General features: G+C 43.7%; 1 protein-coding gene across 2 annotated transcripts; it reads left to right on the forward strand.

The window, feature by feature from the left end:
• Positions 1-571: 571 nt before the first annotated feature.
• On the forward strand, positions 572-27190 carry upf2 (UPF2 regulator of nonsense mediated mRNA decay). Of its 2 annotated transcripts, none has more exons than XM_085375955.1 (21): positions 572-625; positions 2723-3091; positions 4161-4940; positions 5011-5171; positions 5263-5454; positions 5535-5684; positions 8774-8877; positions 8969-9054; positions 9164-9272; positions 9390-9503; positions 9806-9922; positions 10073-10462; positions 11797-12072; positions 12247-12430; positions 14015-14169; positions 14551-14655; positions 14759-14857; positions 15359-15523; positions 17577-17718; positions 22284-22404; positions 25098-27190. In XM_085375955.1, exons 2-21 carry the CDS (start codon positions 2724-2726, stop codon positions 25105-25107), a joined length of 3828 nt encoding a protein of 1275 aa, XP_085232081.1. In that variant the 5' UTR covers positions 572-625; position 2723; the 3' UTR covers positions 25108-27190. The 2 variants fall into 2 exon arrangements, with proteins under 2 accessions (XP_085232081.1, XP_085232082.1); XM_085375956.1 differs by lacking the exon at positions 25098-27190 and adding an exon at positions 22514-22618.
• The last annotated feature ends 83 nt before the right edge of the window (positions 27191-27273 follow it).

Here is a 27273-nt window from a genome sequence, read left to right on the forward strand (position 1 = left end):
TTAGGAAGGATTTTAACCATTTAAGTTTCAAAACACCATTCATTATATCAAAATCAATTGCGTTTCCACCGCCTTCAATGTATGGTTTAACCAAATCATCTTTAGATATATATTGGCACTTATTTCTCCAAATAAAATTAAAATTCATGCTATTAATTATTTTAATAACTTTATTTGATATTGATAAAGAGTAAGCTGGATATATAAATCTAGATAAACTATCCATTTTGGTTAATAATATTCTTCCAAAAATTGTGATGTCTCTTTGTAACCACTTATTTAAGATTGTCCTATGGACCGTTAAGGCTGCGTACTTTAAGGCTGCAGACCCTGAATTGGGATACAGCCATTGTCTGACCTGTTAGTAGTCTGGAATGCTGGCTGTTGGGGAGACAATAATTTTAATATATAATACAATATTATTCACGTCTTTGAAGATTAAATTGTTAAGGTAATCGTTTAGAAAGCCCAGAATAAAAATGCTCTCATGTATCGGAGAAAATGTAAGGTAACTTATACATTTTTAATCAGGCATAATTTGGAACTCCAAAACGAGAGGGTCCTGATGCTGTTCACCCGGAAACCAGCACGGATGAACCGATGTTTGTTTTGCTACGGCTAACAGGTAACCCCGCTCATCTTTACATATTATTTAGAAGAAACTAGGCTTCTCTAAACAGGGAGTGCTTGCTGTATGTTTGTAAATTTGCGTTGTAATTACTGTCTGTCAGTTTTGCGCTGTCTAAGCGTTTGTTTGTGCCTGTTTTCGCTAAGTCCATTTGAGCTAAACTCGCTAGCCGTGCTAACACTAGCTCTTTTTTGTTATAAATTTGTTTGTTCGTTTAAAAACGTCGCAGCGTCTGCTGGGCGCTGTGAACGCGGCTTTCTCCTTGTCTTTTAAAGTGAAGCTTCTGCTAAGCTGTTCACACGGAGGAGGCTGACGCAGGTTTGGCGGATAACAGGCGGAGTCTGCGTGGGCGGCTGTCACGCTGACTTTAACATTACAAGTTCAACCCCAAAAGGTTGATTCTGTTGAACGTAGCGTTTACAGTGGAACAGCATTACACGTTTAATGTTAATCTCTTCTTTTTTAAAAACGTGCACGAACCAAACGGCGTTTACACGCGCGGACAGGTGTCAGCTTTAAGGAGCTTCTCGCTTGATTTACCTGCTCACCTGCAGGGCCCGTTCAGCCGTGTTTACGTGGAGTTTCTGTCTGAATGTTTGATTAAACTGAATTATTTTTTTTTATTTTAGGCCCTTATGACATCTCATCACGATGACCCTTCCTCCATTTTGTGTCTGGAGACTTTAGACGTGACTTTTAGATTATATCAATCCTGAATTTGTTTTAATGTGTCAGGTAAACAGGAAATCGTTGGGCTTATCTGTGCGGTTCACACACAGCAGTACAACGATAGTCTGTGTGCATGTTTAATTTTAGTTACTTATTTTTGATTTGTTTCAAAACGTCTTCAAAATGAATTGATATAGATGTATCTGTCTGCCCCTTAAATTTTTGTAAATATGTTCTTATGTCTTTTCATGGGCCAACGTTGAAGAAATGACACTTTGATACAATATAAAGAAGTGAGTGTACAGCTTGTACAACAGTGTAAATTTGCTGTCATCTCTAAATAACTCAACCCACACCCATTATTGCCTAAACCGCTGCCAACAAAAGTGAGTAAATGCCTAAATGAAACTGGCCCAATTGATTCATTTATTTTTTTGAATGTTCCGTTGAGCACTGTAACAATCAGAATTATTGTCTGAAGGCCAAAAGAAATGCCCAAAGGATTTATTTTTCCAAGTGGTCCACTTGATTATTATTTATTTATTTTATTTAAATTGTTATTTTTAACTTTTAAGTTTTTACAAACAGAACAGACATGATTTTTCATGTTGTCCCATGGAAAAATATAATAAAATCTTTACAAAAATGTGAGGGGTGTACTTGTGAGATACTGTACATCGTTTCCTCACTTAGTTCACTGCTATTGAGTGTACCTGCAGCCCCACCCACAGTGAGAGTCCAGAGGGGTGTACTCTGAAGTGAGATGAATGGTTTAGTGAGCTGTCTTGAGATTCAAATCATAGGTTTCAGTGTCTCTCTTTTTAGTTGGCTAAATCACCATGGTAACTGATGCTGAACACATCACTGTGTTGGGAGCAGGTTATTATCAGAGTTTCAATTTAAAATGCAGGTGCCATATTTTCATGTATTCTCTTATTTACAGTATGTTATAAGTGCACTATTATCTGCAGATAGATGTTATATGTGCAGCTTATTGCCTCAGTAACATCAGGAATGAAACTCAGCTGCAAAGTACAGCACTGTATGTCACAGTGTCAGTGGAATGTGCATGTAAAAAAAAAAAAATTAAAAGTATAAATGTTTTTATACTTGACTGTATTATTCGGTGTAAATGTAACTTGGACCCATATAAGCTGAGTTTGTTTGATCGTAAATGGTTGGTTTGTTGATTTGACGATTTTGGACAACAAGTTCCATACCCTCCTGAGGGTTTTTTCTTAAATTGGATGGTCGAATAGAATCAAAGGAAATCAGAATATTTAATAACAAAGCTGATAATTAATATTTTAATTTTAATAAGAGGCTGATGGAAATATTTTCAAAAAAGCACAGATTGTTGTATGATTCTTTAACTTATACAGCAGCATCTATTGCCATTAAGCTTTTCTCGTTGTCCTTCCTCAGTATGCCTGCTGAACGCAAGCGCTCAGTAAACATGGATGAGAAAGATGTTTGCACCTTCAGCAACAAGGAAAAGGAGAAGGACAGGGAGGCTGAGAGGAGGCCGGCATCTGCTCGGGACAAGGCCAAAGACGAGGCCAAAATGAGCGGCAAAAAAGACTGCGGCAAGGAGGAGAAGAGGAAGCGGCTGGAGGAAGAAAAGAAAAAGAAGGAGGAGAAGGAGCGGAAGAAGAAAGAGGAGGAAAAACTGAAGGCAGAGGAGGAGCAGAAGAAGAAGGAAGAGGAAGAGAAAAGGCAGCAAGAGGAGCAGGAGAGGAAGCTTAAAGAGGAGGAAGCCAAAAGACAACGTGAGGAGGAGGCTGCCCTCCTCAAGTAAGTCATCTTGATTGTTAAATTCTGAGTTAATAGCGATTTTAGCAATGTTTAAAATGCCATTTAGATCAATTCTACCGCTTACTTAATCTTAGCCACACTTATTGGAGGAAGGTGTGGACACACCAATGTTAACAAATCTGCCAAGCGCAGGGCTGTGGTCTTGGTCCACATCATATAGAAGAACAACATTATCGTCAAAATCCAGCACAAATTTTGGTCAGTGGTTATGCTGAGGCTCATTAGTATATAAGCATAATAAGAGTGGGGAAGGCATACAAAGACTTGTTTTTAAAGTCTGTAGAATAATACACTGCACTAAAATTCACAATAAAATGGAGATTTGGCTACATAAGAGCTGATAAAATGGCGGTTTGACCTACATCTTTATCCCAAGATGAATCTCTGTAGTTTTTCTAATTTAGCATTAATAAATTTGAATTCAAAGATGATCTTTAATGGGATCCTAATGTACTAGAAATACAAAACCTCTCCACATCAGTGCTTCATCTGCTTGTGCACAGTTTAATCTGTTGGGTTTAAAAGCTGTAAATTTGCATGTAATAAATGAACTACACAAAATTTCTAGATTCCCTAAAATGGCTGTAGTTGAGTTCAAATGCAAGCTGATCAGGTGAGTTTATTTGAATATCTCCATGTGGCCTTTGTGTAAAATACTTAATACAGTAACATGTAAAAAATGTGATAAAGCTCAGCCACTTAAACCTTAAGTTAAAAGTTTGTCATACACTGTGTGCAGATGAAAGTTTTCTTTTGTGTCTCCTACTTTTAAAAACCTGATACAAGAACATGTGTTTTTATGTTTTAAAAGCATGTTGATGTCAGCATGACCTTCATTTAAGAAATAAACATAAGAGGAAGTGATGTGTCTGCTGGTCCAGCGTGTATATGTTTGACTTGACTTTTCGCAGAGCCAGAGTTGATCACCACCATCCATCTGAACCCCTGATGTTAGTCTTAGGGCCACTGTAGCACCCGAAACAACTGCACTGGTTTTACTATCTTTCTTTAATCACGCCTCTTTCTGCGGGTCACCCCATCTCTACAGGGAGAAGGAGGAGGGGCATCAGCTGTACCAGGAGGCATGGGAGCGCCATCAGTGTAGGAAGGAACTGCGCAGCAAGAACCAGAATGCCCAGGAGGGTCGTCCTGAAGAGGCCTTCTTTAGCCGCCTGGACTCGAGCCTTAAAAAGAACACCGCCTTCGTGAAGAAGCTGCGCACGCTGACCGAGCAGCAGCGAGACTCACTCTCCAACGACTTTGCCTCACTCAACCTCAGCAAGTACATCGGTGAGGCTGTGAGCTCCGTTGTGGAAGCGAAGCTGAAGATCTCAGATGTCGGCTGCGCGGTCCATCTGTGCTCGCTCTTCCACCAGAGGTACGCCGAGTTTGCCCCGTTGCTCTTGCAGGCCTGGAAGAAGCACTTTGAAGCCAGGAAGGAGGAGAAGGCACCCAACGTAAGCAAGCTGCGCACAGACCTCCGCTTCATCGCCGAGCTCACCATCGTCGGTCTCTTCACAGACAAAGAGGGTCTCTCGCTCATTTACGAGCAGCTGAAAAACATAATTGGGGCTGACCGCGAGACGCACACCCATGTTTCCGTGGTGATCAGCTTCTGTAAGCACTGCGGGGACGACATTGCTGGGCTGGTGCCCCGCAAGGTGAAACTGGCGGCCGAGAAGTTTGGCTTGGCTTTCCCTCCCAGCGAGATCATCAGCAGTGAGAAGCAGCAGCCCTTCCAGAATCTTCTGCGGGAATACTTCACATCACTCACCAAACACCTGAAGAAGGACCACCGGGAGCTGCAGAACATTGAGAGACAGAACAGGTGAGGTTCAGCTGTTACGGGAAACCACTGCGTGATTGTTTGAGCATACCTAACTTTTTGTCCTCTTCAGGCGGATCTTGCATTCCAAAGGAGAGTTGAGCGAGGACCGACACAAGCAGTACGAGGAATTTGCCACTTCCTACCAGAAGCTGCTGGCCAACACTCAGTCTCTGGCTGATCTGCTGGATGAAAACATGCCCGAGCTGCCTCAGGACAAGACTGTGCAGGAGGGTGTGTGGCCTCACATTTTTTTTTCTTCCTCATATTATACCCTGTCAATTTTTTGTTAATATCTGATATTATCATGGCTCTGCTGTCACAGAGCACGGCCCCGGGATCGACATCTTCACCCCCGGGAAGCCTGGAGAGTATGACCTGGAAGGAGGGATCTGGGAAGACGAAGACGCTCGTAACTTCTATGAGAACTTGGTGGACTTGAAGGCATTTGTGCCCGCCATCCTCTTTAAGGACAACGAGAAGAGCAGTCAGGGCAAAGAGAAGGAGGATGCCAAAGGTATGTTATAAAACACCCATGCTTACAAAAAAGGAAGAGATTTGTGTACTTTGTTTTGACCGTGCTGCTGTTGGGTTCAGATGGCAGAGAGGGGAAGGATGCGGGCAGCACAACAGAGGAGCTGGAGCTGGAGCTCGAGGCTCTGGACATCACAGATGAACCTCTTGAACTAGAGGGCTCAGACGAGGTGGAAAATGAAGAGCTGGCCAAAAAACTGCTCGATGAACAAGGTAAACAGGATTTTCCAGAAAACAGCTACTGTACTACTTCTATGATGATGTGTTACTGCATGCTCATTGGCTGACAGTGTTTAATCACAAGTTAGCCAATGAAAATACACCGGTTTGTCCTTTAATCTGATTGGACTATAATTTACTAAATGAACAATAGGACTTAAAACTAGCCCATAAACTCATCAGGAAAATGGTTACTGAGGTCAAAGATCAGAGGAGCCAAAGGCTGCTTCATCATAAACGTCTATACAATGGCTGTATCCCAATTCAGCCTTAAAGTACGCAGCCTTAACGGTCCACAAGGGCCGCGTACTTAAAGACCGCTAAGGCCGGAAGTGCGAGGCTTGTGAAATGGGACGGTCTAGCCTCCGTTGCGCTGCCCAGGTTGCCTAGCAACCATGATACTAACAGCTGGAAACGTTACATACAGCATTGTTTGACAGAAATGAAGGAGAAAATCTTTTGTTCATTAGTTTGTTTGTTTCTACATGACCTTTGATCATTCTCTGTAAGATTAAGTTCAGCTATTGAATGGTGTATATTTTAAAGTAAGGGCTTTAAAAACAAGTTTGTACAAACGTCACTAATGTCACATAACTTTGCCGACATGTGGCCAACAGTAATGTTTTCATGTTCTTCGTTATTAAACATTTGCACATAAATAAGTGACATAATATTCAGTACTTACTTAAAGTTTACTCTTCAAGCGCCCCTCGTCCGCTGTTTTTTTCGGCAAAATTATCCACACCCATCGCCGCACTATGCATTCTGGGATATGTTGGCCCACTAAGTCTACACCGCCACGTCCTTAAAATTCAGGGAAATGAAGGACGCATTTGAGGGCCGCATTTCGAGCAGCCTTCGAATTGGGACAGCCTTCGTCGCGTCGCGGTGACGTAATCGGCCTTAAAATGCGGCCTTTAAGGCTGCAGACCCTGAATTGGGATACAGCCAGCTTCTTTAACAGCTCGCAGAAGCGCTCTCTGCTGGCCTTTAGAAGAAATGCAGGCTTAAGTCACTCAAGTATTGGCTTTGTTTTTTTGTAGACCACTAGATGGCACCTACTCCATCTTTTATGCAGTCTGTGAGATTTACTGGGTCTTCTGCGAGTAGGTTCTACAGCTTGGAATTAGAGCTGGGCGATAGAACGATAACGATATGTATCGCGATATAACTTTTACTCGATAGAGAAATTAAGCTATCGCGATAGACCTCGCCGCTCTTGTCCTCAAAAAAAAAAAAAAAAGGTCAGCCAATCCAAATTAAGTAGCGCAGAGCCGAACCAATCACAGCCGCAGCGTCACGTCGCGTGACTTGTTACGTACAGCACAAGTGCCAAGCCACACGTGTGTTTGTTTGGGAAGCAGCCAGCGGGTAATGGAGCCAGCGCGTAATGGAGGAAATGAGTGTGCCGACTAGAAAAATCAACCGAGCGTGACCGAAGAGAAAACAGATGATGGTTCCAATGCCGGAGAGATTGTCGAACGGAAGAGCCATAGAAGTTCCGTAGTGTGAAGGTATTTCGGCTATTTCAAGTCTGACAAAAAACAGAGTAGCGTGCACTGTAAATTGTGCCGAAAGCAAGTCTGGAAATACAATAAACTGGTGCATGCGTCACACTGTGCGCCACGTTATTGTTTCGGTGAAATGAATTTCTACAATACTGTTACTGTTAATTCTACTCTCTGCAGTGTTTAAATGCTTACATATACAAACAGTTACTGTCCCTCCACACATACGACTCGGTTCTGCTTCTATGCCCCAGCTTTGTTTACTTTTTCCCACCGAGGCTTCTAGACTTCTGATTGGCCAACATTTCGGCACGGTTAGGAATCTAGCGCCACCTGCTGCTTTGGCATGTTCATAGCAGCGTTTTCCTTCATTTCTGCCTTTATGTGTGGACGGGATTATTTTTTAAAACGAAAACGGAAAATCTCCGTTTTCAAAAATACCCGTGTACGTGTGGACGTAGCCTCAGTCTCTGACTGGAAGCGCTAATTCGTCATTCGGCTTTTGTCAGACTAAAGTAACTGTTAAAACTGTTTGAAAAGCTCAGCTATACAACAAGGAGAGATTGAGAATTTCCTTTTAGTTCTCAGTTTATTTGATATTGACAAAAGTTAGTCAGTTTTGTCTGTTCTTCTGTAAAACAAACTAAGATTTATTTTTAGAATTAATATTTTGTTTCTAAGTGGAATTGACAGTTTAGTCTGTTTTGTTTGTTCTATTTTGAAACTTAAACGCTTTAGCGGCTGCCTTTTGTGTAGTTTGCAATATTTGCCTTTTATTTATCTGAAAAAGTCTCATGTTCCTTAAGTACATCTACCCTGTTGAACTTGTTATGGGAAATAAATATTTAAATAAAAACAAGCTGCTGATTATTACACATTTTACTTGTGAGCAACGGCACATTTAAATCTTACAAATATAGTTATTTGGCTTATATCGTGATAGATATCGTTATCGCCTGAAATGAAAAAAACATATCGTGATATGAAAAAATCTCATATCGCCCAGCTCTACTTGGAATGTATGAATTTACCTAATGCTTGGGTCAGAAGTGTAACAGTGGACAGAGAGGTGGTTTGGACATGTGCAGAGGAGGGTTGGTGGATATATCAGATAAAGGATGATGAAGATGGAGCTGCAGAGGACAAGAAGGAAAAGAAGCTGCAGAAGGAAAAGAAGATTAGAGAGGAAGGATGGATGTAGTGAAGGAGGACGTACAAGGGTTGGTGTGACAGGAGGATGATGGCAACAGGATGAGATGGGGGCAGTTGATTCACAGAAGCAGCGCTGACTTACAGTTGATTTTGTAATATCTAGGAGGTAAGAAATCTTATGAACTGACTAGTTGCAGTAGTGGCATCCTCTTTTTTTTGTTTCACAAAAAGGAAGACTGCATGGATATAGGACTAAAAATATCTTAATTCAGAGATTAAGAGATGTGGCCTAATACTTTGTGTTTTTAAAATGGTGCAGAAATCCTTGTATAGACAAAACTATGAACAATAAGTGGAACATACACATTGCATTGGTTTCATTTGAACTGCATACAAAGTGAACATTTGTTTCTGTCTGTGCAGAACAAGAGGACGAGGAAGCTAACACGGGGTCTCACCTGAAGCTAATCGTGGATGCTTTCATCCAGCAGCTTCCCAACTGTGTCAACAGAGACCTCATAGACAAGGTGAGGACAGACACACTGATCCAAGGAAAACAATGAGCTTCCAGATGTTGGATAGTTTGTAAAGGTTTATGATCTCTGGTGATTCCTACAGGCTGCCATGGACTTCTGCATGAACATGAACACCAAGTCTAACAGGAGGAAGCTTGTCCGTGCTCTCTTCACTGTCCCCAGACAGAGGTAGGTTTCATCTGGTTTGGCATTTACCTTTAATCACCACAAGGGGGTGCTATCATCATGACTGATTGTGTGATTGTGAGCGGTGCACTGAGTCATTCTCCTCTTGCAGGTTGGATCTCCTGCCCTTCTACTCTCGTCTGGTGGCGACGCTGCATCCATGCATGTCAGACGTGGCGGAGGACCTGTGCTCCATGCTGAAGGGAGACTTCAGGTTTCATGTAGGTTCTCTGCTCACTTACATCAGGTTTTAAATAGATTTGTCATACTTTGCTTTTTTCCATCATGTTTGCATTAAAAACACTTGCCAACATTATGAATCGAATCTGTGTTTCTAGATTCGGAAGAAGGATCAGATCAACATCGAGACCAAGAATAAAACCGTCAGATTTATCGGCGAGTTGGCCAAGTTCAAGATGTTCTCGAAGACAGACACACTTCAGTGTCTCAAGGTGGGTGAAAGAAGCCACTGTCTGAGTCACATCAGGCTGTTTGTCTTTAAATCCCTGTACAAGAAAACAAACACTTTTAGCAACATCTCTGCTCATCCAATCAGATCACAAACAAAATGCCACATTAAGATGAAGATGTGAAAAACTAAACTTACTTACCTTCATCCTCACTGTGATAACAAGCACGAAATGCTTCCAGAGCTCACTCTGCTGTGTGCATGCATCAGAATAACAACACAGCCGGCGAGACGACATCCAGCTTAGCTGTTATAGATTTCTGTCCATGTCTCCTCCTCCTCCAGATGCTGCTGTCTGATTTTACGCACCATCACATAGAGATGGCCTGCACACTGCTGGAGACCTGCGGCCGCTTCCTCTTCAGATCCCCCGACTCTCACCTGCGCACCAGTGTCCTGCTGGTCAGTACTGGTCCTCTTCACTGGGCTTCTGTTCACTTTGAAGCAGATAACTAGAATGTGATATAGAAAAGGACAAAAACAGAGAAAATATTTGAATATAAAGATAAATGAGTGGTTTTTAGCCTGACTTTTGTCCCATGTGTGCTCCAGGAACAAATGATGCGCAAAAAGCAGGCCCAGCACCTTGATGCCCGCTACGTAACCATGGTGGAGAACGCCTACTACTACTGCAACCCGCCGCCCATGGAGAAGACGGTGAAGAAGAAGAGGCCGCCGCTGCAGGAGTACATCTGCAAACTGCTCTATAAGGACCTGTCCAAGGTCACCACAGAGAAGGTGTTGAGGCAGATGCGCAAGCTGCCATGGCAGGACCCCGAGGTGAAGAGCTACCTGATCTGCTGCATGGTCAACATCTGGAACGTGAAGTACAACAGCATCCACTGTGTGGCCAACCTGCTGGCTGGCCTGGTGGCCTACCAGGAGGACGTGGGGATCCACGTGGTGGACGGTGTCCTGGAGGACATCCGGCTCGGCATGGAGGTAAGAAGAAGCAAAATCAAGTCTGAAAACAAGATATGCTTTTGTGTTTCATCCTTAACTGAGCCCTTAGTAGTTTATAGGACTGTAATTTGATTCTCTGATCAGTAATTTCTATATTTATTGCCATTAGGGATGCACTGGCCCAACATTTGGAATGTATTATCAGTCTGACGCTGACCCAAAATGTTTGTTCTGGTATCCATGACAATGAGCAGACTGAATGTGTGCAAAAGGTTTTATTTAACTGCAGACTGTGGAAAGATCAGACCATGGCGAAGCTTGCGTTCTTTTTCTCTCTCGAGCTCGCTTGTTTACTTTCACTCCGGTCACATTCAGTCAGAGATCATATCGAAGAAGCTAGAAGGACGTTGCTCCTTCTTGCTGTCGATATTATTTCTCTTCAGCTTTCTCTTGAGAAATCTAGTCCTTTTTTTCATTTATGCTTCACTAATAAGTGCCAAAGAGCGGGTGTTCTTTATATTCTTGAATGTATTTATTTCCTACATTTTCTTTTCTTCTTTTTCTTTTTTACATGTTGGGAAAACTGTTTCAGTTGGCCCTGATGTTTGCTTACACACACAAAATAAAAAGGATCTCCAGTCGAGTGATAGAAATTATTCATGTTCATGTAAGGCTACAAACTAACTGCAGTTATCTAAAAAAAATACTAAAAACTAAACTAAAGATGTTTTTACTTGCAAAACTAAAAAGTGGAAATTCAAAATGAAAATCTGAGGAGGTTTTTTTTTTGTTTTTTTTGTTTTTTTGAGTTGTAATAACTGTTCTGGACGTCTTTAACCTCGCTGTAACTTGAAGCTGCAGATGCTTCGTGTGTCATATATTTGGGATGTTTAGTGCAGGAGAGGTGAGATCAGGAGCATTGAATGGACAGGACGATCAAAAAACCCCCGATGCTATCTGCTTGACTGGCAGCTGATTGAAGCGGACACCTGTGTTGCTGTGTCATTTGTGTCTGCTACGTGTTGCAGGACATGTTGGAATGTTGTCGGACTCCATTTGCTTGGCTGAGGTTGTGATTTTACAAAAAAATAATTGAACACAAACAGTCGTGCCTGTGTCACAGCTGCAAATGCTTACTTGCATATTTTAGAAGCCATGCTTACAATTTGACCCTGATCTGGCCTCCATCTGACCTCAAAACAGTCGAAATTCAAGCATTTTTCCTAGCAACCAGGACGTTGGCGGTCTTGAGCCCTGCAGCAAAAAGCTTTAAGAATTTCCCTCCATTTTCTTTTTCTTCTCCCCTGCAGCATCCTATATTATATTGTTGGACATCTCAATTTAGGATCTCCTCTTCTTCCCTCGCTTCCTAGGTCAACCAGCCCAAGTTCAACCAGCGGCGGATCAGCAGCGCCAAGTTCCTGGGCGAGCTCTACAACTACCGCATGGTGGAGTCGGCCGTCATTTTCCGCACCCTCTTCTCCTTCATCTCCTTCGGCGTGAATCAGGACGGCAGTCCCAGCCCTCTGGACCCCCCAGAGCATTTGTTCCGCATCCGCCTGGTCTGCACCCTGCTTGATACCTGCGGCCAATACTTCGATCGAGGCTCCAGCAAGAGGAAGCTAGACTGTTTCCTCATCTACTTCCAGGCACGTAACCTCCTAAAGTGCCTATACTTTATGTTCGGGAACCCTGATATTTTCTGTAAATCTACTGGGTATAATCACTGTGCCACTGTTTTGAGTTTGACAGACCTGTGAGGTCTGCTCAGGAGGTGTTCTGGTCAGGGGTGAAGTAAGTGAGATGTTGTTGTGTGTCTGCAGCGGTACATATGGTGGAAAAAGAGCCTGGACGTGTGGACCAAGGACCACCCGTTCCCCATCGATATCGACTACATGATCAGCGACACGCTGGAGCTGCTCAGGCCTAAGATGAGGCTCAGCAGTTCCCTGGAGGAGGCCATCAAGCAAGTCAGCGACCTGGAGAGAGAGGTGCTCGTCAAACTAGGTAGGAGGGTGACGCTAAGTAATCATCTTTAATGTGCGTGGAGCATGACGCCGTTGGTGTAGCAGCTGGTGTTGCCGGTTTGGTTGCTCTCCGTTGTCCTGGCAGAGCAGCATTCCCCAGTGTGTGGGAGGGCAAGCGAGCATGCTGTGTCACTCCTCTCTCTGCCTCTGCTTTGTCTGTCGAGCAGGTTTGAATTCATTGTTTAAAATGCCGAATACATGCATTCCCACTCATTACAGAGACTTCAGGAAGGATCTTTTAAAATCAATGACGACTGTTTCAGACTTCCTCTGGACCTCAGTTTAATCTAGCCTGATAACCTTGAGAGATCTGATCTCACCAAAGATGCATTTGTGTGCTGTTGATAAAACATGTGACATGCACTCATTTGTTTTGTTCATTTTGTCTGTTGAGTGTCTGAAATGTGACGATTAAGAGATTTTCTTTCAAGTGCTGTCTGTACACCTCTTCTAGCACTCTCATGTAATTCTTTGTTTTTATATTCATCAGGTCCCAATCAGCCCAAATAGCAAAGAGAAATTAAAAATGTATGCCATGAAAGAGTTCGGGTCTTAGGAGGTTAAGATTCACCACTGAGGTGTAAATAAGCTGCAACCCCTAACACCTCTTTCTCGAACCCCGAAACTACAATCTTTACGACACAGAATCTGAGCTCAGAGACAATACGAATATTCAGGAATGTAAAAACCAAAACACAATCAGGACGATGATATCTGGAGAGGAGGAAGAAGGAAGTGTTTGCGCAGCAGGTGTATCTGACTCTGCGGCCTGATAACAGCGCAGCAACGTGAGCTTTGTTTAACAGTTTCAAGGTGTTGACCTGGAATGTGCTGAGAAAAATGTAAACCACAGCTGCGCCCTCTGAGAGCAGGACACCCTCGCAGATCCTGTACTCAAGTAAAAGTACAGATACATGAGCTGTAAAGTACTCAGTTATTTAGAGTAAAAGTGGGGGGGAAAGTAGTTCCTTGGAGTCGGATTCCTCCAAAGAGGCATTAATGGGAGAGAGATAAGGTTAACAGCTGCTTTGCTAATACGTCCCCATCGGTGTGATTAGCAGCACAAGCCAGAAGTACCTCAAAACTGTATAAAAGTACATGTAATCAGCAGCTTTCCATCACTGTTGTGTTTATGTGTGTAAACCTTTATGCAGGTAGATAAGCAGTAAGCATGTGTTTGTGTGTGGGAATGTAGGAGAGGAGAGTGATTGATGAAGGCCCCTGAAGCTAAACAGTGGAGCTATTGTTACCTTTCATACTTCAACCAGGATCGGACATTCCTCAGTCCTTGAGTCACACAAGACCTGATCTTCCACTCCACGCCACTGCCAGACTTCATTTCTTCGCCGTTACCTTTTCTTGCATAATTATGCTCTGTGACGAGCTTCATAGACACAACAATTTTTCTCTGGAATATTTGTTCTATATATAACTGAGGGCTTTGTTTGAGTAAAGCTGCTCTCCCAGGCTGGGCTGGGCTCGGAGACATTTATGATATAATTTCTCCTGATTGTTTTAGTCTTACGTGTCCTAAAGAGGAATCTTTCCACGTTTTCTTGTGCAGGTCTGGCCATGGAGAAGGACGGCCGCTCCAGTGCCATGAGCGAAGGGGAGGGTCTTGACGAGGAAGATGATGACGGGGACGATGATGAAGAGGGAGGCGCAGAGACCGAAGAGCAGTCAGGCAATGAAAGCGAAATGAACGAACAGGAAGAGGATGTGAGTGTTGACTCCCCCATTCTGGCGTTCTTCCTCAAACAAAATCCATCTTGCAACAGAACAAACTTACAGGAAATGCTAAATATTCAACCCTAGTCTAAAGTCTAAAGTTAACAGTGGCATCTAGCATAGGGTGGTGGAGCCCAGTGCCCAGAAGTGAAACATCTGGTTTCAAAACTCCAAGATGGTGGTCAGGTACCCACCGCAGTATTCTCCTGGTCATTAGGTGAACTAGGATAATACCCCCACATCCAACACGGCCGCACACTCATGCACACCCGGCTGCAGATCAAAAAACCTGAGAGCTGCATGGCAAAAACAGAAATATAGCTATGACTGTTTTTTTTTTTTGTTTTGTTTTGGGGGTTTTTTCTCCAACAGGAAGGGTCAGAGAATGAAGAGGAGGAGAGGGAGGAAGAGGAAGAAGAGAACACGGATTACCTGACCGACTCCAACAAGGAGAACGAGACTGACGAGGAGAACAATGTAAGCAATGGGAAATGTCTGTGTATAAATCTAGATTTAATACATTTTGTTGGTTTAAAGATTTGTGCTTTTGCTGATGTTGATTTGCTGCCTGTGTGTGCAGGAGGTGACCATCCGTGGCGGCGGGCTGAAGCACGTGGCATGCGCTGAGGACGAGGACTTCATTCAGGCTCTGGACAAGATGATGCTGGAAAACCTGCAGGTATAGCGTCCTGCCGCCACACTGGCCATGAAGTACTTTTTATGCTGCAAAAGGCTTTACTGACTTAAACGCACACGCGCGTACACACACACACACACACACACACACATGCACTCTGAATATTTGATTGAATTCTAAAAACATCAAAGAGATGAGTGTAATCATAATAACGACTAAAAACGCATGCACAGTTTCATAACTACATGCAGCGTTTTTCTTTTAACAGCAGATTTGTAGCTTTTGGCCTTTATTACACTGTTTTTCTTAGTCTCTTTTATGTGAACATGCTCACAGCTAGTTTGAAACCCAGGTAGCCTTATGGCATTGGTAGCCATCTTGCTGATGTAAGCCAGATAATGATGGGATATTCTGGACATGATGAATTTGCTCAGTGAAAAGAAGCACTTTACAAACATAAGAAAACATAGAGTAGTACAGGTCTCCTCAGCTTTGATCCAGACCTCGCAGACTGACTCTTCACTGTGTGTTGTGTCACTGCAGCAGCGTAGTGGCGAGGCGGTGAAGGTGCACCAGCTGGATGTTGCCATTCCTCTGCAGCTGAAGAGTCAGCTGAAGAAGGGACAGCCATGCATTAGTGAGGGAGACTCGGACATCTCCGATACCATGCAGTTTGTCATGCTGACTCGCAAAGGCAATAAGCAGCAGGTAAGGTGGCATCTATGTGCCAAGCTATTGCACTTCTTTAAAAATCAGGCTGGTCACAGCAGTTTGTTGCAGGTGAAAAGTCTTTTTTTTAACCACATTTTGATACCGGGTTCATCTTCTACCCTTCTCGGCCAAAATAATCTTCTAAGGGTTTGTAACTCGATTAGTATGCTACAGTTATTTGGCCGATCTTCTGTGGAATGATCCTGCAGGGTACACTGAGTCCTGCACTTAAGGTTTCTAAAATATTCCACATTAACAGTAGAATTTACACGTAATGGCGATGAATAGTGGAGCGATCAGGTGTGAAAACTGTCTGCACTCTCGCTCCTGCAACTGCAGGTTACAGTAACAATCTCCTTTAGCTGCCACTCACAGAGTGCAGGACTGTAGCTCCTGTAGTTCACAAAAGCAGCCTATGTGTTTGTTAGCTCTGCTAATTTGTTCTCTGCAGGATGAACAATTTTAAAGTTCATCCTGGTTGTTCTTTAAGGAGATGGTGTGCATAAATGAATGCTTAATAATGTTGACTGTGTGTGTGTGTGTGTGTGTGTGTGTGTGTGTGTGTACTTTATCTGAGCCAGTTTCAGTGTCTGTCTATTCTAGGGAGGGCATTTCTGCAGGACTGTTGATGTTGCTTCTGTCTGAAGTTGATTCAGCAGCTTTATCATTCAGAGTCATGTTTGCACCCCTGAGGTGGATGTTGGTACACTAATGAGTCTCTTTTTGCTCCGTTTCTGGTCTTCATGTCCTTCTGAGGAAAATTTCCTGCTAAATGCCCCTCTGTGTTCTCTAACTGTGCCCATTATGTATGTAAGGCTTCCTGAGAGAAACAGTTTCAGCACTATAGATGGAAAAAACTGCGTGTATGTCAGCAGGCGTCCTAACACACATACAGAAACACACACGTGTGTGTGTGTGTGCGCGTGCGTGCGTCCGTTAAGGCCAGCCGCTGCGTGGTGGAATGTGTGGTTTGAGGGCAGAGGCTGGTTGTTGTGCTGCTGGGTGTGTCCAGCACTTTGCCTGTGCACAGAGGTTTCATGCAGCGTTCAGCCTGCTTGAAAAACAGCTGCCAGAAACGCCAACGCACACAGGGCGTCTTTGTCGGTGTGTCTGAGAGATCTGTAGCTCTAGAAATCTCATGCTCAGCCAGTTGAGGGACTGATATCAGTTTTCAGAGAGTAAGAAATTCTGCTGTCAGTCAAACACTATTGTAACTTCACAAGATGAATCACTTTCTGGCCTAAAGAAAACCGCAGAGTACACCCTACAGAAAGACTGTCAGAAGCTTTCTTTCTGCACGCTTCTTCGAGCCCTCTACCGTTTTCCATCTGTCTGAAGGTGAAGCTCTGCTTCAGTCGACCGGTCTTTCCTCGATTCTCTCATGCGTCAGGAGAATCCCAGTGAATGGATTTTCATGATACAGTGTGAAGTTAAAATAATTTAAGTTGAGATCTGCCTGTATTCGCGACGTCTGGTGTGAATTCTAGTTTACATACACTTTGCATGTAGTCATGCTACACTGTAATTAATTAATTAATTAGTTAGTTTTAAAAAAAAAAGTTTTTAAAAATGCTATGCTGTAATTACTAGAACCTGACTGAAATACTACTATACTTTATACTTTGAGTCCTGAAACAAACTTTCTCTTTGGGGACAATAAATTGCAAGTTGCCAACAGTACATTGACAGAGCTGAGGGGGGCTGAGCAGCGATGCCTACACAAAAAGACTGAGCTGATATGTCACTATCAACTTCTATCAGATACCGGATAGACATGGAGAGACATCTATCGGTATCTGATGGATGAATACTATTTAAAAAGCACAGGTGAGACCAGAGAAACACCCTTCAGCCAGGTTATTAGTGTTGATGTTGCGTAGTTTATCCACCAGAGGGCACTCTGCAACTTACAAGCTGATCCAAGCATAAATAATTAATCTACGATTTGAGACAAAATGATAACTTTAAACAATGCTGTTGAATTATCGGAATGTGAACTTATAAAAAAATGCCTTTGTCCAGCTAAACTGTCTTTCATTCTCCTGAACAGTATAAGATCCTGAACGTGCCGCTCTCCTCCCACCTGGCGGCGAATCACTTCAACCAGCAGCAGGCCGAGCAGGAGGAGCGCATGAGAATGAAAAAGCTCACTCTGGACATCAACGAGCGGCAGGAGCAGGAGGACTACCAGGGTAACCATGGAAACTGTTTGTTTATTGTTTGTTACCGCATCTGCCCAGGTTACACGAGTGGATCGGCTTCTGTTTCATATCTGATCTGTGAAAGCAAACGGTGACCTTTGACCTGAAATCAGGGTGTGTTGTTTTGCTTACCCAGTGAGTCCTTTGAAGTTCTTTCTCTGTGCAAGGTCACACTGACAAGAAAAAGCTGGTTCATTTCCACCTTAAATCTGCACAGATTATTATAGTTGTGTATTGTCGGGGGGCGTGGTTAAAAGGTGAGTGCATGAGTTTGATTCATTTTTTTTCAAGGTATTAGGTTTTTATTGGCTTCTAATAATTACTCTAGAAATGTAAGAGTCCTGATAAACCTTCACTTTCTGCTGCTGCCGCTTACCTCAGAGGAGCTTTAGTAGTAGGAGGTTTATGGGTTCAGACTGGGCCTTTGCAGGGGGGATGTTTTCAGTAGAGGCAACAAGTCTGTGGTTAAATATAATTTGGCTCTGAGTGAAACCTCTAAGGGAAATGACAACAAATCCATTTGTAGTGATTTAAAGTCAACAAGGACTAAAGAAGCTATGGAGACCAAACTAGGCTTTTTATTTATGCAGTAAATTTGTCATTTAAATGTGAAAGTCTGTGGGTTTGGCTAGTGGCCATCAGCGGAACTGCAGGTTTTGCTACTTGTTGGTTCCACATAGTTCAGTCCTGGACGTTGCTGATTTTATTCCACTAAGGTGCAGTGTATACATGTTAAATCTTCACCGTAGTCACATCGTTTTAAATCAACTTGAATGACAATGTTCTGTTGGTGAAACTGCAGGGCAACAAAAAACAACAAAAAACAAATGCCCCTCGCAGGTTGCAGGTAGGCTCAACACAGAAGCTTAAATTAAGCGTAAGGACACTGGACGTGCTTCCTGTTCATGTAAATGGTAAATGGCCTGTATTTGCATAGCGCTTTACTAGTCCCTAAGGACCCCAAAGCGCTTTACACATCCAGTCATCCACCCATTCACACACATGTATTCAGCAGCGGCCTGATAAAAGCCATAATAACTGCTAACACAGGACAAGATCAGTCATCCATGCTCGTAGTTTTTTTTATTAGTCATCAGTTTGTGTCTGCTTGTTTTTGGTTTTTGTCTCCTTGTTGTCATAAACTGTTGAAATGTGAAATATTTTTCATATGTAGACCATATGTAGACCAAGATGGCGCCGCGGATGGTCGCCCTGGTGCTTCAGTGCGTTACTTTTGTTTTGTTTTTGTGCATTTTCTCTGTGTCTGGGCACTCCTCTGGATACTCGTACACCAGAGAAGAGCTCCTTAACTACAGGACTACAACGCCTGTGGATTTATTTCCAATATTTGTCGCATCTGCGGCAGATTTACTGCTGACTCTGACCAGGAAAGCGAGACGCCGAAAGAGAGGGAAGCGAGCCGGCGCACTCGTGCGTTTGAGGAGACGCGGACTGCGAACTGCTCTTCCTGGGATCTTCCTTTCTAATGTACGCTCACTCGGCAATAAGATTGACGAACTGGCCCTGATGAGAAGCATGAACAGAGACTTTGCCTCCTCCTGTGTCTTATGTTTTACGGAGTCGTGGCTCAGTGAGAACATCCCAGACTGCGCGCTCAAGCTGGAGAGCTTCCATCTGCTGCGCGTGGACCGGCAGGCCGCTCTCTCCGGTAAGTCCAAAGGTGGAGGTCTCTGCTTCTACATCAATAGTGGCTGGTGCACAGATGTGACAGTGATTGCTCAGCACTGCTCTTCCTCTCTGGAATATCTTTTTATCCACTGCAAACCGTTTTATTCTCCGCGGGAGTTCGCTTCATTCATCCTGGCCGCTGTTTACATCCCGCCAGACGCAGATGCGCAGGCAGCTCAGTGCGCACTCGCGGAGCAGATTCTCCACACGGAGCGGACATTCCCGGACTCTCTCATCATTGCTCTTGGGGACTTTAACAAAGCCAATCTGAGCCATGAGCTTCCAAAATATAAGCAGTATATTAAATGCCCGACCAGAGAGGAGAGGACATTAGACCACTGTTACAGCACGATCAGCGGGGCCTATCGCGCGGTGCCCCGCGCTTCACTCGGACTTTCTGACCACGTCATGATCCACCTAATCCCCGCGTACAGACAGAGGCTGAAGCTCTCCAAACCTGTCGTGAGGACTAAAAAACTGTGGAGCAACGAGGCTGTGGAGGAGCTTCGCACGTGTTTGGAGACCACAGACTGGGACACATTGAAGGCTGCTTCTAACAGCTTGGACGAGTTTACGGACACTGTCACCTCCTATATCCACTTCTGTGAGGACAGCATTGTGCCATCACGCACCAGGGTGAGTTATAACAATGACAAACCCTGGTTTACTCCTAAACTCAAAAAGCTGTGGCTGGAAAAGAGAAAGGCGTTCAGAAGCGGAGACAGGGACTGCTACAGAGAGGCCAAGTACAGGTTCACTAAAGAAGTGGACATTGCTAAACATCAGCACTCTGAGAAGATGCAGCAGCAGATCTCAGAGAATGACTCGGCCTCTGTGTGGAAAGGTTTTAGGAATATCACAAACTACAAGCCTAAAACCCCCCACTCCACTGATGACTTGCTCTTAGCCAACACCCTTAACGACTTCTACTGCCGTTTTGACGAGCCATCAGGCAGCCTTCACACCTCCAACGGCCCCAACAATAGAGACACTTTGGACACTAATTCCCCCACCTCTCCCCCCTACATAGAGCCATCACCACCTTCAAACCGTTCACCTACAACACCCCCCTCCTCACCCCACACAAAAGAGGATTTCACACCACCTCCTCCCACCACAACTCTTCATATTCATGAAGCAGATGTGAGGAAGCAGTTTAAGAACCTGAATGCTCGGAAAGCTCCCGGCCCAGACGGCGTGTCTCCTGCCACCCTCAGACACTGTGCAAACGAGCTGGCCCCAGTGTTTTCTGGCATTTTCAACTCCTCACTGCAGGCATGTCATGTGCCTGCCTGCTTCAAGTCCTCCACCATAATCCCTGTCCCCAAGAAACCTAGGATCACTGGACTAAATGACTACAGACCCGTGGCTCTGACATCTGTGGTCATGAAGTCTTTTGAGCGCCTAGTTCTCTCCCATCTCAGGACCCTCACGGCCCCCCTCCTGGACCCCCTGCAGTTTGCATATAGAGCCAACAGGTCTGTAGACGACGCCATCAACATGGCCCTACACTTCATCCTGCAGCATCTGGACTCCCCAGGAACCTACGCCAGGATCCTGTTTGTGGACTTCAGCTCTGCCTTCAACACCATCCTTCCAGACCATCTCCGAGACAAGCTTTCCCAGATGAATGTGCCTGATCCCATCTGCCGGTGGATCACTGACTTCCTGACGGACAGGAAGCAGCATGTGAGGCTGGGAAAGAATGTCTCGGACTCCCGGACCATCAGCACCGGCTCCCCTCAGGGCTGTGTTCTTTCTCCTCTGCTCTTCTCCCTGTACACCAACTGCTGCACCTCCACCCACCAGTCTGTCAAGCTAATCAAGTTTGCAGATGACACCACCGTTATTGGGCTCATCTCTGACGGGGATGAGTCTGCCTACAGGAGGGAGGTTGAACGTCTGGTGTCCTGGTGCAGCCACAACAACCTGGTGCTGAATGCCCAGAAGACAGTGGAGATTATTGTGGACTTCAGGAAGCACACAGCCCCACTCCCCCCCATCATCCTGACTGACACCCCCATCACCTCTGTGGACTCATTCAGCTTCCTGGGTACCACCATCACCCAGGACCTGAAGTGGGAGCCCACCATCACCTCCGTCATCAAGAAAGCCCAGCAGAGGATGTACTTCCTGAGGCAGCTGAAGAAATTCAACCTGCCAACACGGACGATGATGCAGTTCTACACTGCAATCATCGAGTCCATCCTCACCTCCTCCATCCGCTGGAGCCACTATCAGGGACAAACAGAGACTGCAGCGTGTTGTGCGCTCTGCTGAGAAGGTGATTGGCTGCAGACTCCCATCTTTGCAGGACCTGTACACCTCCAGGACATTGCGGCGTGCAGCTCGGATCTCAGCTGACCCTTCTCACCCTGGACACAGTCTGTTTGACCTGCTCCCCTCAGGCAGGAGGCTCCGGTCCATTCGCACCAGAACCTCTCGCCATAAGAACAGTTTCTTCCCCTCTGCTGTTGGACACATGAACAATAACCATATGACTGTACCCGCCACTAACACATGACCCTACGCTGTGTCACTGCATCATTCTATGTTTGGCACTGATCACCACCTGCACTCATGTATATATCTTTCAACGTAGCACTCTTAATTCTTATTCTCATGTATATATCTCATGTATATCTCATGCACATATCTTTCCACGTAGCACTCTTAATTCTTATCCCTACTTTTATTTTTTTCCATGTCTATTTAAGTGCTATTTATGACACTATGTTTGCACTGAAGCACCGCAGCAATTTCCTAATGTTGTAAACCTGCTCAACATTTGGCAATAAACCCCATTCTGATTCTGATTCTGATATCAGTTTTCTGACTGAACTTCCTTTTTCCTCTCCATGTCACAGAGATGATGCAGTCTTTGGCCCAGCGTCCGGCTCCAGCCAACACCAACCGGGAGCGCCGTCCCCGCTACCAGCACCCGAAAGGCGCTCCCAACGCTGACCTCATCTTCAAGACCGGAGGAAGGTGAGGCTCGGTCCCCAATCGGCGACAGTCTGGCTACAGGTTGTGTCAGTTTAGTGTTTGTTAAGTTCACCGTGCACTGAAAGCGCCTCGTTGGTGTCTCTTTGAACAGAGAGAAAAGAGCAAGAAATGAAAGTCAGGAGAAGCGAGACAGGCAGGAGAAGCAGGAGAGAAACCAAAGATATGAGTTGGAGTAGGCTAAAAGAGCCAGAGCTGCAGCAGTCCAAAGGCGAGGCTTTAGCAAGCAAAAAATCTCAGTATTGAGGACATCTTGTTCCTATTTTCACTGAATCTCATTTTTTAAGTGCAGACAGTTCAAGTAAGTTTATTTAGTTATTTTTTTTTTCCCTTTAAAAATTGAAGTCTGCAAATAAAGATCACTTCCTGGTTACATGTTGACATCAACACCGCTTCGTGCATCTTTGTTGTATCTCTAAAACCAAAGCACAACACGAGACGTTATTATTATGACGGTATATCTGAGTGGCTTTAAAAAAAAAAACTATTATATTCTACTCCTCTTTATCTTTGCTCTATTTTGCAAATAGTCATTGATCATTGTTGGCCTCTCTGTTTTTATTACCACTGTTCATTTTAAAGCTTAGCTTTTAAAACCAGTCAGTGCAGCAGTATGTTAATGACTAACCTCGTATTGTGGATGAATTTTAACAGTTGTTCTCCTGACTGAAGTTTGGTCTGTTTACAGCATCCTGCCATGCGATTGCATTTGTCCCTAACCATCAGGAACCCTCGCGTTAACTTTTTTCGAGTGGAAAAAAGTTAGCGTTCATCCTCCAGCTTTACTGTGTTTATGTTATGCTAACCATAGCTCTGTAGCTAGCCACCACATACCATATCATTATATACCAGCTAGCCCAACTTGAGTATCCCTACAAACGTCACTGCTGTTTAGTTTCCTGTCTTCATTTATGTCAGAAGTGATACCAGAGCTGTATGTTTTATTTTTTTTTTTCAGAAATTCCTCAGTCAGAAAATGGTATATCATGTTAAGGTGGAAACTAGCGAGCTAACTCCTTGCTAACTTCTAACTCAGTGATGTGGCAGTGTTCGTTTGACTTTGGGACCTGAAGCAGAGTTTGGAACTGGAAACTGCTAATGACGTCAGACTTCAAGACTGGATTTCCATCTGCAGCAGGAAGCTGTTTTCACATTAAAAGCTCTAAACAGCCTCTGTAGTCCACAGTTAGAGGCTAGCTGCTGCCGGTTGGTGGAGCTTTTAGGTGGTGGAGAACAAAAAACAAAGAAATCTTGGACTTAGAGCATAATGAAAAAAAAAATTTTTTCGGTGTCTGAAAAACAAATACATCCTGTTCTAATATTTTTGTCCCAATGCTAACAGCAAACAGTAGTTGTGTTCTAGAGACACACCAAACTCTATGTACAAAAACAGCACTTTTACTTTGTATAACACACAAATAGTCTGTCCACTACCTCAATCATTTAACTGATGTATGAAAAACCCCAAAGTCAAGAGTGGAATCCAGACATTAAAAAAGAAACTTGAGCAGGAAAAGCGTTTTTCATATATTTAAGGAGCAGGTTTGGTCATTTCAGTTTAGTTGTGAATGTTTATGTTTTTTTTGGGTTTTTTTTTTTTTGTTTGTTTGTTTGTTTTCAGTGATAGATTTAGAAGATGGTTTTAGTAAAATCAGTATAGAAAATAAACTTTTTGAAAGTAGCTGACGCTCAGTCTTGTAGATCAGGGGTCGGCAACCTTTCTGATGATGAGTGCCATCTAAAATTTCCTCAGAAGTCAATGTGCCATATGATTGCATTAGCAATAAATTTAATAACACTCTATATGAACAGTTACACACTATATAGAACAACTTTATAGAATTATATTTGTTCGCAGATGTTGGCAGCTATCAGCAAATAGTTATCAGCTATTTTGAAACAAAAAAAAGACACTTTTTATCCATAACAAGAACTCCATAACAGCAAATGAACTGTACAATAGAAAATGCAAATGCTGTTTATGGTCTCCTCACAACAATACACCTAAACCTGGTTTATATCTGACCCAGACAGACTGCAGGTCATAACTTCTTACCTGAAGTTCAGTTCACCTGACAGTCGGACCGGCGGCCGCCTCGCGTCTCTCCTCCTGCCTCCCCTTCCCTCATCCACCTGCTGGCCTCTGTGGAAGCTCCGCCATAGCCACCACCAAACAACAAGTTATTTTTACACATCGGCCAGCATCTGGCCAATCCACCACCTTTCATTGTTTATACCGTTACAAAAAAAAAAAATCATCGGCCCATAAAAACGAAAAATGTCCATCGGGCCACCGGGCAAATGCGCAATGGCCAGTCCAGCTATGGTCGTGCCATCGGTTAACCCTTCGCGTGCCAGCTGTGGCATGCATGCCCAGGGTTGCCGACCCCTGTTGTAGATATTTAAAACCTCGATAATCGAAACCTCAACGTTCAGATTTGTAATAACAAGCAAATACAAAAACCTCTTCTGTTATTTTGTCTTAGGTTTTCCAAGTTCAAAAAATTGTCTGAATTGGTTTGAAGTTTTTTTTTTTCTTCTTTTTTTCAAAGGTCTAGTTTTTATTTTAATTTTATTTAACAGAAATGTTTTTTTTCACAGTAGTTTTATTTTGAAGGGGTCAGGCTTTAGCTTTACTTTCAGCACCTCTGCAGTAAATGTCCTACTCTGTCCTCCAGGAGACGCTGATGGGAGTCTGGGCCCAGGCTGAGCAAGCGAGGCAGAGAGAGAATGAACCAGCAAAAGAGAGAGAGAGCGCGCGCAAGAGGAAAACGAGAAGATCGGAAGGGAAACCGGTCGAAAACAAGGGAACGAGTTCTCCAGACACCCCCTGAAGCTGGGGACAGACCAAACCCCTGACATGAACACACACAGGAGAAGGAGAAGAAGAACTGACAGGGGGAGGGAATTGGGTCAGAGGTCAGGGGGTCAGACAGGTGGCTCTCTTTCTTTTTTGTCTGTTACCTGAGATGACAAAAAAACACAACTGTCTGAACCAGAGAATGAATTAGAAACAGCTGACCTGCAGACTGATGGCGAGATAGGCGGGGAGAGGCGAGATCGACTCACCTGCTGCCACCACTGCACCAGGCAGAGGAAAAAGTGACTCGTCTTTAGGAGTTCAAATCTGCGAGTGCACAACTTTTACACGAGACTAGCAAGGGATTTTTTTTGTTTGTTTGTTTGATTGATTGATTTTTGACTCCATGAACAGCTCGGTCCAATTCTGTGCGAAGCAGCAAAAGACGAATGAGTTGGGTGTTCGTAAACTGACCAGTGATTCAGAGAAAGACGTGCTAATCGAACAGCGACCGATGGTGTGCAACGAGCTGATTTATAGCTTTGTGTCGCTTCTTAGTTTTACTTAAATAAAAATGAAACCGTGGACATGTCTCACAGGTATTTTTTTGATCAACAGTTACATTTTTAAAAGACGTATGTCACAGTTATTTTCTAGAGTTCATTACAGTTCATTTCTAATCATCACATAATTGTTATTGATTAGGTACTTACTCTCCTATACACTCTACAGATTATAGCAAGACCTTTAAAGGCGACCTATTAGTCCCATTTCCTGCTTCATGTAATTATTCTTGGATCCTCTCAGAGTAGCTTTGCATGATTCACAGTTAAGTCAGCTGTCTTCTGATTGGCTGCCCCCCCCCTAAGCCGGTGGGTGGGGCCTGTGCTTTTGGCTCAAAACTTGTAGAAACACTGACCTCATTATTAGAATTTTTTTTGTCTTGTTTAATGTGAACACCAGACATTGGGACCGGAGATTTAAGATGGAGAATAAGAAGACGTTACAAAGGTCTCTATTCCTAAACGAAATACCTTAACACAACTGTCTTTTTTTGTTTTTCTTCAAAAATGTGCTATTTATTGACAGTGTGGACAGTTAACAGAGGATACCATTGTATCCACTGCTTGCTTCAGTGAGCAGTTATTCAGTGAGTATATCACAGAAAGTGTCCATCTGACGAATGACCACATTTTGAATTCATGATGTTAAAGTATTTTCTTCCAGATGTTAACCAATCAGAAGAAAGTGGGTTTTTAGGGATGCGGGAATCTTTAAAAAATCTGTCTCAGCCTAGTTTGGTGAAACTAACAAAAAGTGAAGATTAATGCTCAGAAATGGGTACAGACAGTTTAAAGTTATATTTATGTAGAGGCAGACACCCGTGTCCTCTTCGTTTTTGGTCTTAATGCTCAGCTTACTCATGCCCCCCCTGCAGACGTGACAGCAGTGTCAGGTCAGTGCTTTTGCTGCTCTGCTGAGAAATCTCCAGCTCTCGCACCGTCGAACACTTTTTGATCTCTGCTGCGTTCAGACTTGTCAGGATTGAGTGACCTGCTCAGTGGTGGACACCTGAGTGTACATATTCAGCAGTTCTTCCACTTCTACCCAGTTTGATGATGATGTTTTTTAAAGTTTGCTAACATCCAGCTTGCTTTGATTTGTGACTTGTGTAATGTGACAAAAGTTTTTCCAGGATAACCGGGTGCCTGAGAGTCTTCCTTAGTGATGACGTGACTATAATAGATAAATATAACTTGTTAAGCCTCTAGATATATAAATATATCCCCTGTATGCTGCTACATGAACCTTTTCTGCAGCAGCTCTGTGTCTTTGCTATAGTAAAGATTACCCATAACTCAAGTTTGTCCCTGTCCAAGCTGATATTCTTTTACAGCAAGGAAAAAGCAAGAAACAGCTGCCTGCTAAAGCTTTGTCTCAGCTCATGACAAATAAAATTTACCACAATAAAAGCACAAAGTCGTCTCTCTGAATGAGGTCAGTCGTGTGTTTGAGGCATGCGAGGGTGCGCCTGTTTGTTGAGGTCTAATTAC

The sequence above is a fragment of the Diplotaxodon limnothrissa genome, linkage group LG17, assembly GCF_057381915.1.
Source record: "Diplotaxodon limnothrissa isolate DT_005_m linkage group LG17, D_limnothrissa_male_GT1.1, whole genome shotgun sequence".
Classification (NCBI taxonomy): Eukaryota; Metazoa; Chordata; class Actinopteri; order Cichliformes; family Cichlidae; genus Diplotaxodon; species Diplotaxodon limnothrissa.